Here is a 17,068-nt window from a genome sequence, read left to right as displayed (position 1 = left end):
GATTGACTGATGGCCTCATCTGGCATCGGTCGATCCTAACAGCCGAATGGCGGCAAGTTCCAAATATGAACCAACCGGGGAAAGTGCATTACATTGACAGAGTAACTAAGTATGCACCGTGGTACTACAAAGCACATTCCACCACTCTCAGACGCAGATGCCGAGCGGGAAAGACCTTAACCGCCGGCAGTCAACTCATCCCCCCGCATCCGGAAGAAGATCGGGATGTGGCTCGATCCCGATACAGTATTTAGCAACCGGCGGCTGGTCCGGGACGGAGTAGACTTATTCTAAATGTACAGGCGCATCGGGGCAGTTTCTGGGGTCCGGGGCAGGGTCTTTTCTTTTTTATCCGGGTGTCGTTGGTGGCGTGTGCAGATCCAGCTCAGCCTTGTGTTCTGGAGCTCGACTTGATGCGGAGTATGCTCTATAGTTACCAGGTATGGCTGAATATGCTAGATCTTAGAGAAGCATGGAAAATGCATTTCTTGACTTTCTAGTATCTAAAGCATGTGCATGCAGCTGCAAGTATAGTTAAACTGCTGACCAATGAATAAGAACCGTCATACAATCAGATATACAATATGAGGTGTAAAAACTATATCTACCGAGTAAAGATTTGTATAACATGCCAAGGAATAAGAAATTTGATGGTCGATGGTAGAAATCGACTACGACAGTATGCTTTAAATACTCGTGTAGTGTACAGAAGTGCCATCGGCAATGGCCAAAACGGCGAGCCGAACCGGAGAATTACTCGGCAGTGGCATAATCCTGTATCGCATACTTATTTCCACATACCGACTTGTGCTTTCGGACCAACAATTCACACACTAACAGTCAAAATGAAGCATCATTTGATGGTCGGCACTTGGACACCTCCGGGGCGTATCTACACAGTGCAATTCGACGATGAGGAGTTGACTTTGACCAAGGTCAAGACGACCGATATTCCTGAGGATGAGGCGATTTCATGGATGACCTTTTCTGTATGTTCGTATTCGGATAGTGATGCATACACGGTGCTAATGTAACCAGCACGACAAAAAAGCCATCTATGGCGCGGCGATGAAGAAATGGAATTCGTTCGCCGTCAACAGCCCGACGGACATTGTCCACCAAGTCTCGCACCCGGTGGCCGGTCACCCTCTGGCTGCTAGTGCAGACACCAACACTAGAGCCATCTTCGTGCTCGCCGCCAAACAACCTCCGTACAACGTCTACGGCAACCCATTCTACAAATACGCCGGCTACGGCAACGTCTTCTCTGTAAAGGACGACGGCAGCCTGGCGGAGAACGTGCAGAACTACGAATATGTCGAAAACACCGGTATCCACGGCATGGTCTTCGATCCCACCGAGACTTTCTTGTACTCGGCCGACCTGCAGGCCAACAAGGTCTGGACGCATCGCAAGGACGCTGCGACCGGGCAGTTGACGCTGGTGGACTGTCTCGAGGCGCCGTCGCCGGACGACCACCCGCGATGGGTGGAAATCCATCCATCTGGAAAGTATCTGTATGCATTGATGGAGGCTGGGAATCGCTTGGCTGTGTACGTTCTGGATAGGAACAATGTGCCGGTCTTTACGCACATCACTTATCCTTTGTTGCCAGACGGTGAGCCTTGTTCCCGTGTATACCTGCACCAAATACTAACGAGGCAGGCCTTCCCCCCCGCAACAAATACCGCGGCGACGTCTGCTTCTGCACCCGCAACGGCCAGTACCTCTTCGCAACCACTCGCTCTAACCATTTCGATGTCACCGGCTACATCACAGCCTTCAAGCTTGGCCCGTCCGGTGAAATCGAGCGCCAGCTCTTCATCCATCCGACTTCGACCAGCGGTGGCCACTCCAACGCAGTCAGCCCATGCGATTTTAGCGACGAGTGGCTGGCATTGTGCGATGACCAGCTTGGTTTTGTTGAGATGTATCGCTTTAAAGATGAGAACCTGGCGAGAGTGGCCAGAGTGGATATTCCCGAGAAGGGATTCGGTATGAATGCTATTTGGTATGATTAACGAGACTCCGTAGGATACTTGTGTATATAGCTGTAGAACACTCTACCAGAATGAATGATGATGGATGAACGTTATGGAGACTAAAGAATTACCGATCGGTAGTAGAGCTCGGCTTCCGGAAATCTATATAGCCCCTCCCCCGCCCTCACATAGTACTCTAGGAGTACGGAGAACAGAGGAACAAACACATACACAACCAGCAAAATGGCCGGTCTCCTCTACGTGACGATGCAACCCAAAGCATCGCTCTCTGCCTCCGCTTTCCATGACTGGTATAACAACGAACACGGCCCTCTGCGATTGCGCCTCCCCTTCGTCCCCAACGGCTTCCGCTACCGCGCTGCCGACGCCGCCACCCCCGAATGGCTGGCTTTCTACGATATCAGCGACATGAGCGAGCTCACCAAGGAAACATATCTCGCTCTCCGCGGCGATGGCATCCGCACACAGCGCGAGAAAGACGTGATGGCGCAGATCGACGTCGGGCGGAAACTGTACGATTTCCTCTCGGAGCGGAAAATTGACGGATACACCCCGGTAGATGCATTGCCGGATCCCGAGGCCGCGGGGATTGTGGCGCTTTCTGTTACTATGACTGTTAAGCCTGAGCAGGAAGAAGACTTCAACCGTTGGTACGAAGAGGAGCATATCTCCATGTTGGCCAAAGTGCCTGGGTGGCGGCGGAGTGCGCGCTACGTCACTGCTGCTATCGATTCGAAGGCGCCAAGGGAGTTCCTGGCGCTGCATGAGTTTGCGGCTGTGAATGGATTGGGTGGTGCGGAGCATAAGGCAGCTTGTGAGACGGCGTGGAGGGAGAGGATTATGGCTAATGCTGTGACGGGCAAGACTCGAAGGGTTTATCAGTGGTATTACACCTTTGGACCTGCGCCGCGTGAACTGTCCACCATTGCGACGCCGGAGACGGGACGGTGGTCGAGCAATGATGGCCGTACCAAGACCTTGCCTGAGCCCCGGGCTGCTGTCGAGTCGTTCGTAACTACCCCTGATGGTGTTGATCTCCCATACCGTCTCGAGGGTAGTGCTGACGACAACTCGCCTGTCATCGTGCTGAGCAACTCGATCCTGGTCGACTGGAGCATCTGGGATGGTTTCGTCGAGGCATTCTTGTCCAACCCGAAGAACCAAGGCTTCCGTATTCTGCGGTATCTGACCCGCGGTCGTCTTGAGAACGCTGGTGAGACGCCAGTCACCGTCGACGTGCTTGCAGGCGACATCATCACCCTCCTCGACCACCTGCGTATTCCCAAGGCCAGCCTGATCGGTGTCAGTCTGGGAGGTGTGACGGTGATGAACACTGCCCTGCTGTACCCCAACCGCATCGACAAATTCATCTCCTGCGACACCAACTCCTCCGCCCCCGAGTCGAACCGCAAAGCATGGAACGACCGTATTGCCATCGCAGAGGCCGAGGGCACCGTGTCCGCGTCTGGAGAGAAGATTGTCGGCGAGCAGCTGGCCGAGGCCACGACCCGCCGCTGGTTCGTTGACGAGTCGTACACCACACAGCCCGAGATCGCACGGCACGTCAAGAACGTCGTCGTGAACAACAGTCTCGAGGGATTCCGTCGCGCAGCGCAGGCGCTGTGTGCGTATGATGTGCGGGACCGCATGGCCAACGCGTCTGTCCCAGGACTGTTCGTCGCAGGTAGCGGTGACGGGGTCCTGCCGCAGACGATGAAGAAGATGGCAGAGGATCTCAAGGGCGATGCAGAGTTGAAGGTTATCGACAAGGCTGGACACCTGCCTATGGTCGAGCAGCCGGGGCAGTTTACTGAGGTGGTGAACGCGTTTATTCATGCTTGAGCCTTTTGTACAACCCGTAACCCAACGCCGTGTATCTATATTATACAGTAAATTATGATGATGATGCTATACATATTCCCCCTGTGTGACTTCGACCGTCCGGTTCACCTCGATTGTTCGATGGATTCCCATGCCCGTGTTAATCTCCTCTGCAATGCCCGGTAGCGGCGGTCGCTCCGTCAACTGTTCCTGACTGATCCGCTCCCAGGTGTCCAATTCCTCGCCGGGATGGTGGCTCTGCACGGTGGTCACAGTAACAGCCAGTTTGTCCGGGCGGAAGCGATGCTGTGCTCCGCTATCCAACGAGCCGAGTGGTAATCGGCGCGATCCGGGGGCGGGGGTATAACTGCCGCCGTCTCGCGATGAGCGAGGGAAAAACCGACGTAGAAGAGGACGGAGGGTGGCTAGACTACCGGCGGATATGCCCAGACCGGTTTCGATATTCGACCAAATAGCAATTTCGACGGTGGCGTAGAGGAAGTCGTTGATTTCCTCGAAGGTGTGGACCCAAGGTATACGGATGATGACTGCTGAGGAGGCACTATTTGGGTCAGTCTCCGAACACAAGTCTGAGGATGGGGAGGGAGGTAGAGGCTTACATGCAAGCCATACCGAGAATACCAACGACAGCCATCTTGGTCTGCCGACGCATACTCAAATTCTTAACGAGGAAGATGGGCAGGATGCCCACGGTGAAATCGCACAGCGCCGCAATTGCACTGTACACATAGGTCATGGCAATGACGACTTGGACATTCATGCAGTGACCGGGGATCGAGGGATCGAGAGCAGATCGGGTCCAGAAATATTCGAGCGGCTTGCACTGCAGCAGCATAATGAACATGAAGACCACACCGGCGATGGCCGTCAAGCCCATCACACTGTACAAGATGTAAATCTGCTCCCGTTTGACTGTAATTCGCAGCAGGAAAATGCAGACCGACACTTTGCACCCGACAGAGGCGAAACAGTAGGCGATTTCACAGAACCACCAATATTCCATCGCCGTGACTCGTTGATGAGCCGTGAGGTCGCTGAAATGCTTTCCTGTACCGTATAAACTGCCCCCGATCATGCTGCCGGAGAACAAGGCATAAAAAATCATAGCAACAACCATGGCACCATCATCCCAGCCAAACGCCTTGACGATGCGTAGGCGCACATAACAACGCAGTATCACCGTCACCGCCGCCACGGACATGAAGGTGGCCGCGACGGCCTTGACCTCCAGATTTCGATCGGTCATTGCATGTCATACCGTTTCCGGTGATACCAGATGGAAGAACTGAGAAAGATGGCAGGTAGAATGGAAGGTGAAGAACGACAAACTGTTTCGAAAAGAAGAATTTGCATCTGTATTAAGGCACGGCAGCAGTGGCCAGCCGCCGCCCAACCGCAAGGAACGAAAATAAACAGTGGAGCGTCTGTCATTCCGGATTGTAGACTAGCGCAGCTCCCGGGGAATGCAGGCCGGCCACCGCGGAGATGATCAAAAAGCCATTGTTAGGCCCTATCGAAGCGATCGTTTCAGGAGTCAAGGAAACTCGCGTGGTTATGAGGGGCGAAAGTCATGGAGAGCCATGTTAGTGGGCCCAATAATGCTCCTGACAGAGTAAAGTATCCGAGCATACTCCGGGAGTAACCCAATCTGGCCTCTGGTAAGGCCAATAACGGGTGATAAGCGAAATAACAAAGCGACTGGGCCAAGAGGCTGGCTGGACTGAGGCTTGCTGCGATTCAGGGGCTTTTTTCGGTTGAACGGTTCTGATGTGCAAGTGTGCAGAAACTAGTGCAATTAAGGTAAAAAGCAAATTGGGACGGCTCGGTAGTCCATTGATCTTCCGAATCCGATGCGTGTTAGTTACGAGACAATGCAGAGATGTGCCCTACAGGGGACGTTGGTAACTGTATACCACATTCAGTGTACTACAAGGGTATATCACTATCGAATCGTAGCTACGACACAATGACATATGCGTATATAAATCCTCGCCCGCCCAACATTCCGAGCATCAACGATGTCCAGACACAGATTCCTCGTCCGGTCTCTCTCCCTCTATGCTCAGGGTATCCGACTATCGTTGACACAAAAGGCAATGACACTAACAGAGCCAGGAAATAAAGTAACCAACGAACATATCTATCGCTATAACACCGGCCGCTTCCTAGTCAACGAAGAATATGAACTAGCCAAGCGCTATTCCCCATTCGACATCGAAGCGCTATGCCGGATCGTCGCATCGCTACCGTCTGTCAGTTCTCCTGTCAGTCAGGTGGTCAAAAAGGAGGGTGGATATAATAAAGCGCTCCTCATGACCGCGGAGAATGGTCGGATGGTCATAGCGAAAGTGCCTTGTCGGAATATAGTTCCTAGGCAATATGGGACTGCTTCCGAAGTGGCTGTTCTTAGATTCGGTATGCCGCTATCTCCTTCGCAGGAAGACGCTAAGAAGTAGTCAAATATCATTCCCCTACCCCCGTGTCCGAAGTCCTGGCCTGGAGCGCCCACGATGACAATCCTGCCCACACGGAATACATTGTGCTCGAACCTTCACCTGGTCGCCAGTTATCCGAAGTCTGGGATGAACTTGAAGAAGCCCAGAAATCAATCCTCGTGCGCAAATTCGCAGAGCTCGAGAGTAACCTTGCTGCCGTCGCCTTCCCGGGATATGGTTCCCTATACTTCCGTAATGCCTTGCCTGCAGCCCTGCAGAAATCGAGACACCGGACTATCGACGTGGATGAGACGTATTGTCTCGGGCCCATGTATCATGGCTCCTGGCCTGGAGGATTTGCTGCAGATCCTGAGCAATATGCCCAATTTTCAGGCCCATGTATCTCCCCCTCATTCCGTATTTGTCTCAGTAACTGCACAGGTACTGACGACGACAGGGAAATCCTTGACGCATCTCGCGCACGATTTTGTCAACCAAGGCATCTTCCAAATAGAACACTACAAGTCTTCCTACGCTGGGCGCGGCCCTCACTTTGGCACCCCGGAAGAACACATTGATACCCTCCACAGAGCAAAGCAGGTCATGCCCCTTCTCACCGAACTCCCAGCGCTGCAACGCCACGGCGGACCAGTTCTGTGCCATCCTGACTTCCACCCGGGGAATATCTTCGTGTGTCGACAGGAACCAACCAGAGTAGACGGGATTGTAGACTGGCAGTACGCTAATATCCTCCCACGATTCATGAATGTGCGCTGGCCGCTGTTCTTGACCATGGGGTGTGATGCCGAGGAAGCCGGACAGGAGGATCCCAAGTGCGAGGCGCAACGGAGGCATGAGGAGGCTATGCGGATTAAATGCTACGAGGCTGCACTGGTCAAGTCGCATATGGAGCCGTATCTGGACCTACCTGAGCCGGACGTCGCAGTTCGCAAGCTATTCACGCTCTGCTCCGATACGTATCGAGATGGCATCCTCCCCATCCGCGACTGTCTGGTCAAGCTCTTCCAGTATTGGAAGCAGTTGGGTCTGTCCAAAGAATGTCCGTATCACTTTTCTACGGCCGAAATCGCTCAGCACGAGAGACAGTGGACCGAATATCAGGATTGGCTCACCTTGCGGGAGTCTACGCATGGACTGCTCAAGTCGAATGACGGAGGTTGGATACCGCCCGGGGTGAACTTCGAAGAGACCAAGAATAAGCATCAGTTGTTGTATGAGCATTTCATTAGGACAAAGATGAAAGATATGCCGGAAGAAGAGGCAAGGAAGTTGTGGTTCTTCAGGGAGAGGGGGTAGCTGCGTTCAAGTAACTTTTATTGTTCGTATATACAGCTAGACAGCTAGTTCATAAACTCATCACGCTTCGTTCGGGGTACTGTTTGTCAATTGTTGCTGGGCCTGCTGAGCCTTGGCCTTCTTTCCCTTCTTGTAGACTCGCTCGTCATTGGGATCGAATCCTCCATTGCCCCAGAGAGCCCATTCTGTAGTCTCGCTCATGTAGTCCTCCGGGGCGAATGAGGTTCCATCTGCTTTCTCCTTCTCGAGAAGCTCAAAGAACCGCTCGTAGTTGATACGTGTGTGCCACTTTCCATTGACATGGAAGCGGTCTGATGCCAGCAACACACAGCAGCTGTGCGCGTGTTCCGCCGCGAGACCGTAGTTGAGTCCTCGTCGCTCAAGTTCCTTGTTCAGGGCGATGACGAATTCGGTGATTTCTTCGTAGAAAGGAACATTTTGCATAGTCAATCCCGCGCCGGCGCTCGTGCTGGTACCGCAGTAGGTCACACCCTTGATCTCGACAAAGCAAGGCAGTGCCTTCTCGACCAGATTGGCATATCCGATCACTTCATCCTCGACGTTGAATCCCTTGACCAGAGTAAGACGGAAAACGGTCCGCTGCACATTGCGCTTTTCCCGCAAAATGTCAAGGCAGCGCTGGAATCGCTCCCAGAAGTCACGGTGCAGCGGTCGGTCAATTTTTCGCAGACTTTCCCGGTTGCTGGCGTCGATCGACACATACAATTGAGTAACACGGTGAAGGGTCTCCAATTGGTCGGGATGCTGCGCATTGCACACCAGGAAACTCGAGATTTGTTCGCTATGCAGCAGATCCAAAAATCGGTTAATGTGAGGGTAGAAGATCGGTTCGCCGACCAGACTCAGCGCGCAGTGTCGGATACGCATCGCTTCTGCAAAACGTTCTGCTCGTACACCGGGCACTCCGCGTAGCATCTTAATCTTTTTGTAGTGGCCGTCCTTGACACCGTTGAAGATCATGTCCGGGTCGTCGACCTTCCATCGCCATGTCGTTCCAACCGGGTTCGTTCCGTGACGCCAGCAGAACACACACTTGTTACTGCAAGAGAGCGAAGGTGTGGCCTCCATGCATAGATGCGATTTGATACCGTAGAAAGAAAACTTGTAGCACGAACCCCGGCCACGCAGAGCAGACTTGGTCCAACGGCAGATTTTGACACCGGAATGCGAGCCAACAATCGAGTATCCTTGTTTCGTCAGAGCAGCATACGTAGGCGAAGTCTTTGGCACCATTTCCTTGGCCTGCGGCTCCGATGACTTCCCTCCAGTCGTGAAGTCAACTGCGAGAGGCGCCGGGCTATCAGGGTTCACCTTGATATCCTCCAAGTCCACAACCGTTGAGCTTTGGCCTTTACCGCGCTTACTCTTAGGTTTTGCGACATCGGTTTCGTCCTCATCGTCAAGGTCTTCTTCGTCGCTTTCCAATGGATCACCACTTCCGGGAACGCCTTCACCAAGACCGCCGTTTTGCAGAATATCGTACAAAATATCCTGCAGTCCGTGCGACCATTCCTTCAGCGCCTGTTCAGCATTGTCCTTGACGTCACCCAGTCCGAGTGGGAAGGCTCTCTTTTTTCCTGTGAGTTTAGCCATCCATCGGTCCAGTTCCTTGGCTTGCGAGCAGTATCCTTCTTCCTCGGTCGGCCAACCTTCCTTGTCACCAAAACCAAAGACTGAGTATCCTGCGAGCTGAGAAAGCGATCCAGTATCGATGCGGAAATCGTGGTGAGTCTCATCCAAGTGACCCAGGAAGGTGTTGAGTACGGTGTCGATGTTGTAGGTCGGGATCAATAGACAATACACATAGCGGGTCCCGGGCGAGGTCGACGGAGGCTTGGGCGCGGACGTAAAGAAGTCGTCGAAATCGATGTAGGACAGATCGTGCAGCTGGGGAGGGAGGAGACCTCGTTCACGGTTCTCGGGGTCGGCTCTGTTCTGTGCGGCGGCGCGCAGTTCCTCCACCAACATGTGAGCATATCTCTCGGTCGTACCAGTTAACGAGGCGAAGAACACGATCGGTTGAATGAACGACAAGGGTTGGGGTTCGTCGGAACCACGTTTTCCACCTTTGACGGGCTTTTTACCAGTCACTACCTTTGGACCGGTAGACTTGCTGAACACCGGAGTACCCTTCTTCGTTCCATCATTGACCGGAATCTTCTCACTCTTCTCGGGGGAATGGCTTCGAGGAGACGGAGGAAGGGACGAGGACGCTTCAGTTTTGGACTTGGGTTGGAGTTTGCGGTAGGCTTGGATGATGACGAACAGGGTGGACAGGGTGACCAGGATAGGCAGACGGTACGCATGCCAGAAGGTGACAGCACCTAATTCAGTTAGCTAGTGCCAGTCATCAAGTGTTTGAGCAGCTTACCCTCTAGCATAGCATTTGAACAGTCCATGAGTGTAGAAGACTCCGTGCGCTCGGAGATTAGGTCGAGGAGGGATTGATAGAAGCCTGATAAGGCATCGCAGATATAGACAGGGCGTTCTCTGCTTATACTGCCGGCATCAGACTGTAAATCACCTTTGACTGAGATAACAGCGGAAGCAGCGTTGAACCACTTCTGGTCGAAACGAAAGAAGATGGAATTTTTTGGGTTGGAAACACGCGGCGTTGATTGGTTCCCGCACTGATCAGTCAGCATCAACTATTCTGCCGGGTTATATACCCTTCCCGCTGTATTCACCGCCGTTTACCTTCCTAATCGGGGTCGACATTGACGATTCTGTATAGAATGCCTGTGGATTACTGAAGACAATCACTCTTACTTTTGCCCGCGGTTATGAAATTCTGCCCTGAGATAACTCCGTTCACTGCGCGGAGAGGGCCATAGAATGTTCATGGGCTGATGGCGCAACTGCACCACTCCAGCTAGCGCCATGCAGCCGAGAGCTGAACCCGGTCTTCCCCCCCTCGTTGCGGTATCACCAGCCTACCAGATGTTACCACCATTGATTGCACAATTACGCCAAGCAGAAAATGACCGATGAGAAAGGCCGTCTTCTAGAGGAGGGCTCTAGAGAGCCGGCCATTAGTGAGCAGCATCACGTTTCGACCCCATCACCCAGCTCAGCCAGCAGAATGGGCCGGTTCGCGTTTCTTCTCTTCCTGACGGGTCTGTTGACCTTCAACGTGCGCTCGCAAGAGCCTCCGAGTATCGAGCAGAGAGTGGACAGGATCTTGTCAGAAACGCCGTTGATCGGTAGGTACAAGCATGTTTAACAGATGCTGGAGTCAGCTAACGCGCATAGATGGCCACGATGACCTCCCCATCCTCGTTCGAATGAACTATAATAACCGGATCTATGGCGATAACTTCACCTCGCCCTTCACCAACGGCTCGTTGACCGGGCATGTCGACCTCCCGCGGTTGTCCAAGGGTAAAGTAGGTGGTACATTCTGGAGTGTCTTCGTGGAATGTCCTAAGGATGGGCTAGACTGGTCGGATGAGAATTATGCTACGAGTAAGTGGCTGACCCTTCCTATGTCGTTTGATACTAACAGATCAGGCCTCCGCCAAACCTTTGAGCAGGTCGATGTCATGTCGCGCATACAAAACGCCTATCCCAATGTCTTCTCGAGTCCGCCCAACGGTACGACTGCCCTGCAAGCCTTCCGGGATGGAAAGATTATTTCGCCGCTAGGAATCGAGGGCCTTCACTCGATTGGAAACTCCCTAGCACATTTGCGCGATTTCTACAAACTGGGCGTATCCTATGCCACCCTCACCCATAACTGTCACAACCGTTATGCGGATGCAGCGGTGCAAGAAACTTCAGACGGGGGCAGCAAAAAGGCTGATCCATACTGGCATGGGATTAGTGAAGCTGGAAAGGACCTTGTGTTTGAGATGAATCGCCTCGGGATGATTGTCGACTTGGCTCATGTGAGTGCAGACACAATGCGGGACGTCCTTGGTGCGGGCAAGGATGACTGGACTGGCAGTCGAGCGCCGATTATCTTCAGCCATAGCTCTGCTTATGCTGTCTGCCCGCACCCGCGCAACGTTCCGGACGATGTCCTGCAACTGGTCAAGCAACGGAATTCAATCGTTATGGTCAACTTTGCTCCTAACTTCGTTTCTTGCAAAGCGACCAATGTTACCAACGGAATCCCAGAGCTTGACCCTGAGCACGCTACATTGGAGCACGTCGTTGACCACATCGTACATATTGGACAGTTGATTGGCTTCGACTATGTCGGCCTGGGAAGTGATTTCGACGGGATTCCAACAGTCCCCCGGGGTCTGGAGGATGTGTCCAAGTTTCCCGACTTGATTGCGGAACTACTGAAGCGGGGTATTAGTGACGAGGATGCTGCCAAGGTGGCTGGGGGCAATCTGTTGCGGGTGTGGAAGGATGTCGACCTGGTTGCTCTTCAGCTGCAGGCCGAGGGTGCTCTTCCGGCGGAGGACTAGTTGTATTAAATGGACATATAGTATCTAACTACCGTTGCCAATGCTACTGTTCAAGTTCTCTTACCATCTCAAACCCCTTAAGAAGACTCGTCCCCATCTGGTTTACAAACCGATAAGGCCCTTTGTCCTCCAGGCCCTCCCGTACCTCCTCTTCAGTCGCCCAAGCGTAAACCTGATGCTCTCCTTCTGCTAACTTGACTCCATCTTCCCATCGCTTCTGAATCGTCTCACGAGAAACCTCCCCTATTCCCTCCGTAGCATCACCCCCAGTCCTAGTCCCCGCCTCATGAACCTCCACCAGAAACGTAAATTTAGCAACCACATGCAACCTATCCCGCTTCATCCTCGCCCATTCGTCAACCGCCACAAGGTCCACAAACCGCGATACATGCAACCCGCTCTCCTCGAGCACCTCTCTTGCCACACCGTCCAGAATCGTCCGGTCCGTAGCCGGATCAAGACCCCCGCCAGGTCCCTCCCAGTATCCGCCAAAGGAGTCCGAGAGGCAGCGCTGGAGGAGGAGCACTTTGGGTTCTGATTTTGTTTCTATTACTGTTGTTTCTTCACGAGGCGGGATGGAGAAGATGAAGCCGCCGACGCCGAAGTCGGTGAAGCCGGGTTTGGTGGCGGAGAAGGTGGAAAGATCTGTGTTGAAGAGGGCTAAATGGGGAGCGAAAGTGAAGGTAGTCATGGTGTCCTGGTATATTGATATCTGGTGTCAATCCACATGTGTGTATGTGTGTATTAAGGGGGCAATGCTACTAGTCATTAATATACAGTCCAACAAATCTGTAGGGTACTTACAATGAATAGCAGCTAATAATATGGCTGTGTCTGCAGGAGAGTTGTATGATGATACTAACAACTACAGCCAACTCGGCCACCAGAAAAACAAACTCGCTAAGCGTGTCATGTGATATTTACAGTATGTCTAAAGCCCTCTACAGCTTACTCCCGGGCAACTCCTTCTCCTGCGGAAGCATGAATCCCGCAAAGAACTTTCCAATCTCCTCAAAGTCGTCAAGGCCCATGACCGTGGATACATCTATTATTGTCAGTACCATCTCATATAGCTGGAAAGAGGAACATACATTGATCTGGACGAACAATGATAAGAGCTCCCTCGTCTGGACTAATGCCCAAGAATTCATAGGCGTGTCCGTGGCCTTTGTTGTAGCTCTCGTCGTCGTAGAAGATCTTGTGCAGGTCTCTGACTTGGTTCTTGCCGGTTGACGGGTAGAAGCACTCGGGGATTTGCTCCAGTTCAAGGACATGGCGCTTGCCGTGACCGACGAGGATTGTTTCGATAATGCTGTCGGCGTCAGAGCCAGGAGGCGTGAATATCTTGACGGGACTGTCGTTGGAGCTGAGGTAGTCACCCAGCTGTTGCTGTTAGCGATGAATCGCAAGGTACAAAGGAAAGAGACATACCGCATTCAACCGTTTCTGACTTTTAGAAACTGTAAGATCACCAATGAAAGCCATGACTCGCCAGCGACCATCCGACTTCAAAGACTTGACGAGCTGCATCGGCTGCGAGTCACAGTATCGCACAACTTGAGCACTGGGCAGTCTCATACCAACAGTCACATTCGACGCAAGCCGCGCCGACTCATCAACAGCAGAGGTGATAGGAGACGGATCATATTTGGCCGTAAGTCCAGCCGTGTACTTCCCAGACTTGATAAAGCCCTCTTGGAACTCAGCCGGAGAAGTCCCGGGCCCGGACGAGAAGAGTTTAGAAAAGTACCGGTCGAAGTTGATCAGGTCGATGGCCACCTTCTGTCGTTCTAGTACGTAGGTCTCCAGAAGCGATGGCTTGGCCAATCCAGTCAACACCGAGGCAAGCTTCCAGCCCATGTTGTACCCGTCCTGCAGACTGACGTTCATGCCCTGACCGGCCTTGGGCGAGTGCGTGTGGCATGCATCGCCGGCAAGGAAGACGCGCTGGTCTTTGTGGAAGTTGTCTGCATGGCGCTGGCCGATGGCATACGCAGACCACCAGACCGTCTCGGTGAATTCGACCTTGTACGGATTGAGAATTTTCTGCGCTGTCTTTTGCAGGTCTTTCAGCTTGACTTCTTTGGCGTTGGTTCCAGCAGGCAGTTCGATGTAGAAGCGGGTCAGGTTGTTGCTCTCCCCTTCGCGGGGGATGATAAGCAGGTTGCCCGCGTTGGTTCGGATGGTGGCTTTCTTGCGAATATCAGGGAAGTCGGTTCGAGGGACCATGTCCATCACACCCCAGACAGCGTCGCTGCTGTCACCAATCATGGTGTAGCCGAGTGATTTGCGGACGATGCTGTGTGCGCCGTCGCAGGCCTGTCTATATTAGCACGGATCCTGAGGTACACAGATAGAAAAACATACCATAACATATTTGGCCTCAAACTCCTCTGTCTTCCCATCCTTCTCCGCAGTCACCTTAACCGGATACGCCTCCGGGTCAGCCGCCAATCGACTATCCACCTGCACATCGTGGACATTATACCCGTAGTCAATCTCCTGCCCATTCCACTTCTGCATCAACTCGATCAGCAACATATTAATGCGCGCCTGGTTCAGAATAACATGAGGCTGATGCGATAATCCCGGCTGCGTATCAGCCGTCCTGCCCGTCCGTCGAATACCCCCCGAGCCCTCCTGGTCCGCCCAAAAAACCACTTCGAGCACATGGTACGACTCGCGCAGCAGCTCCTCCCCGACCCCGAAACTCTCGAAGATCTCGACGGTGCGACACTGCACACCGTCTGCCTGGCCGAGTTTCATAGGCCCGTCGCGACGTTCTAGGACCTTGCATGTGAGGCCATACCGGGCGAGCCATGTCGCCGCGCAGAGGCCGGCGGAACCGCTACCGCAGATGAGGACATCGACCTTGGTCATGGTTGTTTTATTTTGCATTATTTAATAGGGAGCTACATGGCGGATCGGAGGATCTTAAATCTTGTGTTATGCGTCGCATCTCGATTCTCTATAGGTCTCGATTGGTTAATTCGGGTCGGTAAGTGAAAAGCTGGGTCGCTGCCGAGCGCTCGGCTATGGCATGTCGGTATTCAGGCGACAACCAAGGAGCCGATGGTAGACAGAATATGGTATCTTCAAGCGAATATTTTCTTTTGCTGCTGTTGTCGCTGTGCGGTTCATGTGGAAGTATATGGGGCGTTTCCCTCGGAAAACAACATCATCGGGGAAAGCATATCGATTTACTGCCGATACGGAAGTGAATATCAGAATGCCTGCCGATAGTAGACGATCTGGTGAATACATGAAGCATGAGACGTGAGACAGCTACTCTTTGTTGGTAGGCGAGGCTGTTCTCTGTATGTCGGAGCAGGACAGATATATATTTCTATCGCCGCTATAGACTGAACGGTATTGGACTATACGGGTATTCATCTGACCACAACCAAACGCAACTCGTAAACATCATTATGATCTAGATCGTTATATATTCCGACCAGAAGCCCCCGACAATGCTTCCCAACGCCCGCGCCGGTAAGACAAGGCTCGCTCATGATCAAAATCCAAAGACAAGAAAAAGGTGAAAGACATAAACACATATGCCGGATATTTTACAAAAAGTACTCGCTCCGCCCAGGCCGTGATGTCGGAACATGTCGTTGGTCGTCGCTGACGGCGCTGAACAGCTTGAAGGTTGGTTTGAGGTCTTCGCCTATTTCGCAGACGGAGGCGAGATTTCCGCAGCGGTAGCAGTAGTTCGGGGCACTCCAGACGGTCACCACGTTTTGGTTTTGAAAGTGGTATTTGTAGCCTTCGTTGACGAGTTGATGTGCGCGTGCGATCAGGGTTAGGTCGTTGACATGGCAGAATTCGTCTGCCACTTTGTCTCCGAATAGCCAGCCTAGTCATGTTAGAAACAGTCGTCAAGGGATACTCAGGGGCCACATACCAGCTCCTCTAGGACTTACAGCCCAGGTCTGCACTTCATCCGGATCCGACCAGACCAGGTCGCAAAAAGCACCCTCGTGGGGAATCTCCTGCGCTCGTGCCACCACGCGAACCTGGTCCAATGTCCTGATCTCCGGACTTAGACCTCCATGAACACACAGCACTCTTCCGTCGATGATGGCGCCCAGCGTCATGAAATCGAATACTTGACAGCAGGCCTTCCATACCGACGCGTTTCCGTATTTCTGGAAGCACTCTTCGTAGAAACCGTATACCTGTGTGATCTGACGGGACTCATGGTTGCCGCGGACCAGCGTCACCCTGTCTGGGAATCTGTTCAAATCAGCATGACTCCCGAAACAGAGAGTAAGCAACTCACTTCGCCTTCAAACACAACAGCAGCGTCAATGTCTCCAAGCTGAAGTATCCCCGATCAACGTAGTCCCCCAAAAACACGAAATTACTCTTCAGCTGAATTTCCCCTGACCCCTCGCTCCCGGACCGACTCCTGGACCCCGTGTCCTCCTCATTCTCTGCCGACTCTGCATTCCTCAGCTTCTTCCTCAGTTTCGGATCTGAAATCGACGAAGGGGGCTCAATATCGTCCGAAGTAATCACGGAAGGAGACGTCTTGGGCGGATCGGCATCGTACTCGTCAGGCATTCCCCCTGCGACCCGGAAGAGCTCGAGGACATCGTAGAACTGGCCGTGGATATCTCCGCAGATGGTGACGGGTGTGGAAACGGGTTGGATGTTGGATTCTGCCGGATTGTTAGGCCAGGACTGGATGTGTCTCTTCGGCGGACTCACCCTCCATCATGAACTCCTTCACAATCTCGCATAGCTGCTTCATGTGCGTCTCTGAGAGGTATTTGCAGTTCTTGGCTGCCTCGAGCCATTCATCGGGACCGGCATTTGGCTTCAATTTGGCTGGTCCCGGCTGGGGGACATTGTCTGCCATGATGCTCGTATTGAGAAAGCACTGATATCTGTACGAGTGAAGGACTGAGGAGTGTGTATGCGACCAAGTAGACAGAGACCAGACTAAAGAATCTATACAAAAGCTGAACATAGGAGTAGGATTCCCCGCGGGCGGTGGTTGAGGTCGAGACTCGCGTGCTTGGCG

General features: G+C 52.8%; 9 protein-coding genes across 9 annotated transcripts; 4 read left to right on the top strand and 5 right to left on the bottom strand.

Moving 5' to 3' along the window:
* Positions 1-845: 845 nt before the first annotated feature.
* On the top strand, positions 846-2,021 carry ACHE_60039A (lactonase family protein; the record flags this gene model as incomplete). The annotated part of the gene is made up of 3 exons (XM_043281169.1): positions 846-989; positions 1,039-1,618; positions 1,666-2,021. The coding sequence occupies 3 exons, from the start codon at positions 846-848 to the stop codon at positions 2,019-2,021; spliced, it is 1,080 nt and encodes a 359-aa protein (XP_043138675.1).
* Positions 2,022-2,225: 204 nt separating this feature from the next.
* ACHE_60038A (putative alpha/beta hydrolase) lies at positions 2,226-3,845 on the top strand (the record flags this gene model as incomplete). Its single annotated transcript, XM_043281168.1, has 1 exon — positions 2,226-3,845. One exon carries the CDS (start codon positions 2,226-2,228, stop codon positions 3,843-3,845), a length of 1,620 nt encoding a protein of 539 aa, XP_043138674.1.
* Positions 3,846-3,911: 66 nt separating this feature from the next.
* Positions 3,912-5,091, bottom strand: ACHE_60037S (putative integral membrane protein; the record flags this gene model as incomplete). Its single annotated transcript, XM_043281167.1, has 2 exons — positions 3,912-4,386; positions 4,445-5,091. 2 exons carry the CDS (start codon positions 5,089-5,091, stop codon positions 3,912-3,914), a joined length of 1,122 nt encoding a protein of 373 aa, XP_043138673.1.
* Positions 5,092-5,863: 772 nt separating this feature from the next.
* ACHE_60036A (uncharacterized protein) lies at positions 5,864-7,597 on the top strand (the record flags this gene model as incomplete). The annotated part of the gene is made up of 3 exons (XM_043281166.1): positions 5,864-6,260; positions 6,335-6,679; positions 6,738-7,597. The coding sequence occupies 3 exons, from the start codon at positions 5,864-5,866 to the stop codon at positions 7,595-7,597; spliced, it is 1,602 nt and encodes a 533-aa protein (XP_043138672.1).
* Positions 7,598-7,657: 60 nt separating this feature from the next.
* Positions 7,658-10,336, bottom strand: ACHE_60035S (flavodoxin and radical SAM domain protein; the record flags this gene model as incomplete). Its single annotated transcript, XM_043281165.1, has 3 exons — positions 7,658-9,942; positions 9,990-10,248; positions 10,316-10,336. 3 exons carry the CDS (start codon positions 10,334-10,336, stop codon positions 7,658-7,660), a joined length of 2,565 nt encoding a protein of 854 aa, XP_043138671.1.
* A 262-nt stretch (positions 10,337-10,598) lies between these two features.
* Positions 10,599-12,036, top strand: ACHE_60034A (putative dipeptidase; the record flags this gene model as incomplete). The annotated part of the gene is made up of 3 exons (XM_043281163.1): positions 10,599-10,821; positions 10,871-11,083; positions 11,129-12,036. The coding sequence occupies 3 exons, from the start codon at positions 10,599-10,601 to the stop codon at positions 12,034-12,036; spliced, it is 1,344 nt and encodes a 447-aa protein (XP_043138670.1).
* Positions 12,037-12,079: 43 nt separating this feature from the next.
* On the bottom strand, positions 12,080-12,727 carry ACHE_60033S (NUDIX hydrolase; the record flags this gene model as incomplete). The annotated part of the gene is made up of 1 exon (XM_043281162.1): positions 12,080-12,727. One exon carries the CDS (start codon positions 12,725-12,727, stop codon positions 12,080-12,082), a length of 648 nt encoding a protein of 215 aa, XP_043138669.1.
* A 250-nt stretch (positions 12,728-12,977) lies between these two features.
* On the bottom strand, positions 12,978-14,934 carry ACHE_60032S (putative phenol 2-monooxygenase; the record flags this gene model as incomplete). The annotated part of the gene is made up of 4 exons (XM_043281161.1): positions 12,978-13,081; positions 13,128-13,419; positions 13,468-14,355; positions 14,404-14,934. The coding sequence occupies 4 exons, from the start codon at positions 14,932-14,934 to the stop codon at positions 12,978-12,980; spliced, it is 1,815 nt and encodes a 604-aa protein (XP_043138668.1).
* Positions 14,935-15,605: 671 nt separating this feature from the next.
* sitA (TOR signaling pathway phosphatase SitA) lies at positions 15,606-17,014 on the bottom strand (the record flags this gene model as incomplete). The annotated part of the gene is made up of 4 exons (XM_043281160.1): positions 15,606-15,895; positions 15,944-16,275; positions 16,322-16,703; positions 16,753-17,014. 4 exons carry the CDS (start codon positions 17,012-17,014, stop codon positions 15,606-15,608), a joined length of 1,266 nt encoding a protein of 421 aa, XP_043138667.1.
* Positions 17,015-17,068: the final 54 nt, after the last annotated feature.

The sequence above is a fragment of the Aspergillus chevalieri genome, chromosome 6, assembly GCF_016861735.1.
Source record: "Aspergillus chevalieri M1 DNA, chromosome 6, nearly complete sequence".
Taxonomy (NCBI): Eukaryota; Fungi; Ascomycota; class Eurotiomycetes; order Eurotiales; family Aspergillaceae; genus Aspergillus; species Aspergillus chevalieri.
Note: the sequence above shows the minus strand (reverse complement) of the source record. Positions and strands in the feature narration are given on the sequence as shown.